At 34.8% G+C, this 6,570-nt stretch overlaps 2 protein-coding genes across 2 annotated transcripts; one reads left to right on the top strand and one right to left on the bottom strand.

Annotated features, from left to right (window-relative positions):
* Positions 1 to 3,757: 3,757 nt before the first annotated feature.
* On the bottom strand, positions 3,758 to 4,057 carry LOC145029956 (auxin-responsive protein SAUR19-like). Its single transcript, XM_078978402.1, has one exon. The coding sequence runs from the start codon at positions 4,055 to 4,057 to the stop codon at positions 3,758 to 3,760; it is 300 nt and encodes a 99-aa protein (XP_078834528.1).
* Positions 4,058 to 4,744: 687 nt separating this feature from the next.
* LOC145028988 (auxin-induced protein 15A-like) lies at positions 4,745 to 5,420 on the top strand. The gene has a single exon (XM_078977654.1). It carries the CDS (start codon positions 4,814 to 4,816, stop codon positions 5,108 to 5,110), a length of 297 nt encoding a protein of 98 aa, XP_078833780.1. The 5' UTR covers positions 4,745 to 4,813; the 3' UTR covers positions 5,111 to 5,420.
* The last annotated feature ends 1,150 nt before the right edge of the window (positions 5,421 to 6,570 follow it).

The raw sequence follows: 6,570 nt of genomic DNA, 5'->3' as shown, positions 1-6,570 counted from the left end.
CCTCCATTGCTTGCATGAACACCTTCATCTTAATTGCCCATGCGGCATAGTTGATTCTAGTCAAGGTGGGATAATCCATCTTCGGTCCTTCCATGGTGGGGGTGTGAAAGATTGGTTAGTCGGATCTCTTATGTGTTCTTCTGAGCTCTGATACCAAGTGTTGGTATCTACATGATAACTTGCTGCAACCTTGTTACCTAAGAACAGAAAACAAAAGCAGAACCGGAAGGAAAGAAGGGAAAAAAACTGCACAAGCAACAGGTGATAACATGGGAAGAAAAAGAACGACATTTTTTTATTTTGCTTGGTGGAAAGAAAACTTTTATTGCTGAAAAACTTCATTCTAAATACCTATATACATAGCATATTTAAAGTAAAAGAAAAAGAGTTGACTCATAGTCTAAAACCGGAAACAAAAATAATACAAACAATTTTCCTAAAATGCCCCTGTGGGATTTTTCTTGAATTACACCAACAACGGTCATAGTGCATAATCATAATTGAACATAATACTTCTACGGATTTTCTATGATTCTCAGTTAATCTCGTATGCAAAAATTTCACATATAATTAGTTGTGATAGGGAAATTGCATAGCTTTAACAATATGACTCATTGGCTTTAATTTACATGATCTTTGGGTGTATAAGCAATCAAAAGTATAGTTAAACATTGCTATAATTCTGTTCGTATATCTAATCACCAGGTTCTTTTTTGATACGATGGAATTGTTTTCAACGGGGACCCAATTCGTCTTGTAACGCATCAAAGTTTAGCCAAATTATATTTTAATTTGGTTTACGAACAAAAGCGTGTTAGAGTTAATGGTTGATATATCACCATCACAAGGTCATGGACCCAAGTGCTACATATTGTTCACCAATTATATATTTGATGGTAAGTGTGTACAACTTAATAAATACCGCACCGATCATAGAGTTAAAATTCCAGAATAATTCATAACATTAATTACCAATTCATATTACGAAATATTTGGTTTCCCAGTTAAGGTCATTAGTTTCATTCCCCTTAAATGACAAATGGAAGAAAGATCAGTTGGTACTGGTTAGGTTTACCACTAGAAGCAACTATCTTTGTTAGCTCCATTTCACTCCTAAAATTCACATTTCCAAAATAATCAACGGTGAAATTAGTTTCTCATTCATACACTAGACAAATTATAGTGAACTCAAAACTGTTCCTTAATCCGATTTCATACAAGTGGAAAATTTGTCTCGATTTAGTTACAAATGGTAAAAAAAACCTAGTGGTTAGTTGGTTGTAAGAATGCTGTATAGAAGTCATAATGCGCCCAACTGAGAAGCAACATCACTGAATGTATATTCACTGCATGGAATTGTGAGGCCACCCATACGATGAACATACCCAAATTCTTGTTCTGCCTTATCTAGTAATTCTTGAAAAGCAGGTTGGCTTAACAACCATACAGGAACCACATATCGCTTCTTCTCTTGTTCACCAACATAGATTGCTAAATAGCCTTTCGGAATGTCCACAGATTTGGTTGTGCTGCTTCCATTAGATAATGATCTTCGCAGAATTTGTTTCGCTCGAATGATCCGAGGAAAAAGGATAGCCATTTTTAAGAAGGGTGGTGTCTGTTCAGTTCAAAAGCCTGATTAAGGAAGGAAACTCTCAACGAACGTCTTCTAGGTGAAAAAGTGTGAATGATTTCAGAGGATGTTGTGGTTGTGTGATTCATATCGAATCGTATTTATATACAGAGATACAAGGAGATCTTGATTGAGGATGTGATGTACTGTGGAAGAAAAGGCAACCTCACATGGCTTTGTCTTCCAACCTGTAAGACAGATCCAATGTCTAATTCATGTATTAATGATAGGGTCACATATGTTTCAAGAAAACCCCAGAGATCTTAGCCACAATATAGTGTTTGTTGGGAGGCATTGCCACATTCATCTTAATATTACATGGGACCATGGTCCTTCAACCGTTTTTCATACCCAACTATGTTTAGAATACTGGTGATACAAGTTATCTTCTTTGTTAAATTTGTTTCTATTCACAAGTACTTGATTAAGCCATATTATTGCTTGTGACTTTGTGGTTGTGCAATTCAAGATCGTACTTTTAATTATACAAGTGAAAAGAAACAGCACATGATCTTGTCGTCCACTCGCAACGTCCCGATCTGTCATTTAATTTCCTTTTTATCAATTAATGTACATTCGAAGCTCCAATAAACCTTTATATATAGCATATGATAGGCAAAGCACCAACATAATTTCCTCTGCAAACTCCTCCTGTACATCTTTCACTTAGAGAATACTCCCAAATTCTTTTGTCCCTCGGTGATAAACCTTCAGAAAAATGGGTATTCGCATGCCTCGGATCATTCAAGCAAGACAGATACTAAAACGGTCTTTGTCAAATGGAACCCACACAACAGAAACGGATCTACTGAAAGGATATTTTGCAGTTTATGTTGGAGAGCAAGAAAAGAAGCGTTTTGTGATTACTGTGTGGCCTAACAATCCGGTGTAGTGAGCAGACATTCTTTGATCCTGCAATCGCCTGGGAGCATTTTGAATTCAAGATACATCATTCTATTTGCTTACACATTTTTGTAAAGCACTGATCACATACCTTTTTGCTACATGCATGCGAGACTGAGTCACTTGTCCCTATTGTATAAAACATGAATTTTCACTTGTTTGGAGTACCCTGTATATTATTTGACGATATATTACTTGAATGAGAAACAAAACTCTTTGTCAATATTTTTTTTTTTTCTATCAAAAAAGAAGTGTCTACTAAACTTTAAAAAAAATTACTTTGAATATAGGCATATTACACTTTTTTTGTTGGGATGTTAGCTATGCTAATAACAACGTATGTTTACACTTGATATGAGGAATTACAATCAAATATCAATGTTTTTTTCATTGTCCCGTACGTAATGGTCATAGTGCATGGTCCTGATTGAACATAATACTTCGACGGATTTTATAAGATTCTCTGTTAATGCCATATTCAACAATTTCACATATTAATTAGTTGTGATAAGGAAATTGCATAGCTTCAACACCATGACTCATTGGCTTTAATTTACATGATCTTTGGGTGTATAAGTAATTAAAAGAACAGTAAAACATTGCGGTAACTCTCTTCCTATATCTAATCACCGGGTTCTTTTTTTGTACGATGGAACTGTTTCCAAAGGGGACCCAATTCATCTTGTAATGAATCAATGTTTAGCCAACATATATTTTAATTTTGTTATAAAGAACAAAAGCATGTGAGAGCTAATGGTTGATATATCACCATCACAAGGTCATGGACCCAAATGCTACATGTTGTTCACCAATTATATTTTTGATGATAAGGCTGTACAACTTGTTAAATACCGCACCATTTATAGAGTTAAAATTCCAGAATTCATAACATTAATTACCAATTCATATTAAGAAATATATGGTTTCCCAGTTAACCTCATTAGTTTTATTCACATTAAATGGAAGAAAGATCAGTTGGTATTAGTTCGGTTTACCACTAGAAGCAACTATCTTTGTTGACTCCATTTCACTCCCAAAATTCACATTTCCAAATTAATCAACGGTGACATTAGTTTCTCATTCATACACTAAACAAATTATAGTGAACTCAAAACTGTTCCTTAATCCGATTCCATACAAGTGGAAAATTTGTCTCGATTTAGTTACAAATGGTAAAAATAAACCTAGTGGTTAGTTGGTTGTAAGAATGCTGTATAGAAGTCATAATGCACCTAACTGAGAAGCAACATCACTGAATGTATATTCACTGCATGGAATTGTGAGGCCACCCATACGATGAACATACCCAAATTCTTGTTCTGCCTGATCTAATAATTCTTGAAAAGCAGGTTCGCTTAACAACCATACAGGAACCACATATCGCTTTTTTTCTTGCTCACCAACATAGATTGCTAAATAGCCTTTCGGGATGTCCATAGATTTGGTTGTGCTGCTTCCATTGGATAACGATCTTCGCAGAATTTGTTTTACTTGAGTGATCCGAGGGAAAAGGATGGTCATTTTTAAGGAGGGGGGTGTCTGTTCACTTCAAATGCCTGATTGAGGAAGGAAACTCTCAAAGCACGTCTTTAGGTGAAAGGGTGCGAACGATTTCAGAATATGTTGTGATTGTGTGATTCATATGGAATGGTGTTTATATACAGAGATACAACTAAGCAGATCTTGATTGAGGATGGTGACATACGGTGGAAGAAATGGCAACCTCACATGGATTTGTCTTCCAACCTGTAAGACGGATCCAATGTCTAACTCATGTATTAATGATAGGGCCACATATGTTTCAAGAAAACCCCAGAGATCATAGCCACAATTTCATGCTTTTTGGGAGGCATTGCCACATTCATCATAATATTACATGGGACCATGGTGCTTCTACCGTTTTTCATATACACCTAAGTTTAGAATATTGGTGATACAAGTTATCTTCTTTGTTAAATTTCGTTTCTCTTTACAAGTACATGATTAAGCCATATTATTGTTTGTGACTTTGTGGTTGTGCAATTCAAGATGATACTTTTAATAACACAAGTGAAAAGACAGCGGCACATGATCTTGTCTTCTAGTCGCAATGCCGCATCTGTCATTTAATTTCCTTTTTATCAATTATGGTACATTTGAAGCTCCACTAAACCTTTATATATAGCGTATTATAAGCAAAGCACCAGCATAATTTCCTCTGCAAACTCCACCTGTACATCTTTCACTTAGAGAATACACACAAATTCTTTTGTCCCTCCGTGATACACCTTCAGAAAAATGGGTATTCGTATGCCTCGGATCATTCAAGCAAGACAGATACTAAAACGGTCTTTGTCAAATGGAACCCACACAACAGAAACGGATCTACCAAAAGGATATTTTGCAGTTTATGTTGGAGAGCAAGAAAAGAAGCGTTTTGTGATTCCTGTGTCATTGTTAAGCCAGCATTCATTTCAGGACTTATTACGTGAGACGGAGGAAGAGTTTGGATATGACCATCCAATGGGCGGCCTAACAATCCGGTGTTGTGAGCAGAATTTCTATGATCTTGCAAGTGGCCTGGGAGCATTTTGAAGTCAACTGACATCATTCTGTTTGCTAACACTTTTTTGTAAAGCACGGATCACATACCATTTTGCAACATGCGAGATTGAGTCACTTGTCCTAGCTAGTTGTATAAAATATGAGTTTTGACTTGTTTGGAATACCATGTATATTATTTGACGATATAGGTTTACACACTTGAAGGAGAAACAAAATTCATTGTCAATATTTAAGAAAAAACCAAAGTATCAATATAGCTAGGAACATCACCGATGTGCGAAACTAAAATCAAACATCAAGGTATTTTTCATTTTCCTGTTGGTAACGATCAAAATGCATAATACGGATTAAACATACTATTTCTACGGGTGTTCTATGATTCTTAGTTTATGTCATTATGCAACAATTTTGCATATTAATTAGTTGTGGTAAGAAAAATTGCATAGAGTTATCGTAGGACTCATTGGCTTTAATTTACACGATCCTATGGTGTGTAAGTAATTACAAGAATAGTTAAAAATTGTTATAACTCTATTCGTATATCCAATCACTAGTTCGTTGTTCATACGAAGGAGTAGTTTTCAAGTGAGGCCCAATTGGGTCTTGTAATGCATCGATGATAACTTATATTTTAATTTTGTTAAGGAACAAAAGGATGTGGGGGTAGTAATTGGTAATATATCACTATCACAAGGTCTTGGACCCAAATGCTACACATTGATCACCACTCTTTTTTGAGAAATCTGTAAAACTTTATAACAAATTTATTGAGAGAGAGAGAGAGAGAGCTCATAACATTATCAACTGATATTACAAAATATTTGGTCTCCTAATTAACTTCATCCGCTTTAGTTCACTTTAAAGGTCAACCGGTAGAAGGATTAGATAGTATATTAGTTAGATTTACACAAAGAGCTACTATTTTTGTTAACTTTGTATTGTCTATGCACTTGTATAAGACAAGCCAATATGTAACATTAAACACATTACTCCATTTCACTCCCAAACAAAAGAATCATATTTATAAAATAGTCGACAAAAAAAAATTTGTTTCTGTTTTCTTTATATTCCCTAATGTTTAATAATTTTTGAATTGTTGAGTATGTAATGATTTTGCTTGCCTTGTAGTCTAGATAGTGGAAAGAAAGTTCAAATAGCAAATTGGTACATCAGAAGATAGAAGGGAAAATAGTAGGAGACAAAAATGTTGTTTTAAAAAAAAAAATTAGAAATTGAGTGTTTTTAAGATGTTAGTCGTTAATACTTATCTTATTGGTTTAGTGGTGTTTTAAATTTCTCAAACTCTTAAAAATTTCGTTTGGTGGTGTTTTAACTTTTAAATTAAGAGGAAGAATTGTGCAAGGAATAAATGGATTGCAACTGCAAGGTGTAGCGTTAGTTCAACCTCGCAAGAGTTCTTGACAAGGTTAGATCCAATACATAATAGAATGAATCGAGGAAGTTTTAAAAATTTCAACAATGAGTCCCTG

This window comes from Lactuca saligna, chromosome 2 (genome assembly GCF_052625555.1).
Source record: "Lactuca saligna cultivar CGN05327 chromosome 2, ASM5262555v1, whole genome shotgun sequence".
In the NCBI taxonomy this organism is placed as follows: Eukaryota; Viridiplantae; Streptophyta; class Magnoliopsida; order Asterales; family Asteraceae; genus Lactuca; species Lactuca saligna.
This window is presented reverse-complemented; position numbering and strand designations above follow the sequence as displayed.

Excerpts from the sequence above, each read along its gene's own strand:
- LOC145029956 (XM_078978402.1), bottom strand. The coding sequence starts at position 4,057 with ATGACCATCCTTTTCCCTCGGATCACTCAAGTAAAACAAATTCTGCGA.
- LOC145028988 (XM_078977654.1), top strand. The coding sequence starts at position 4,814 with ATGGGTATTCGTATGCCTCGGATCATTCAAGCAAGACAGATACTAAAA.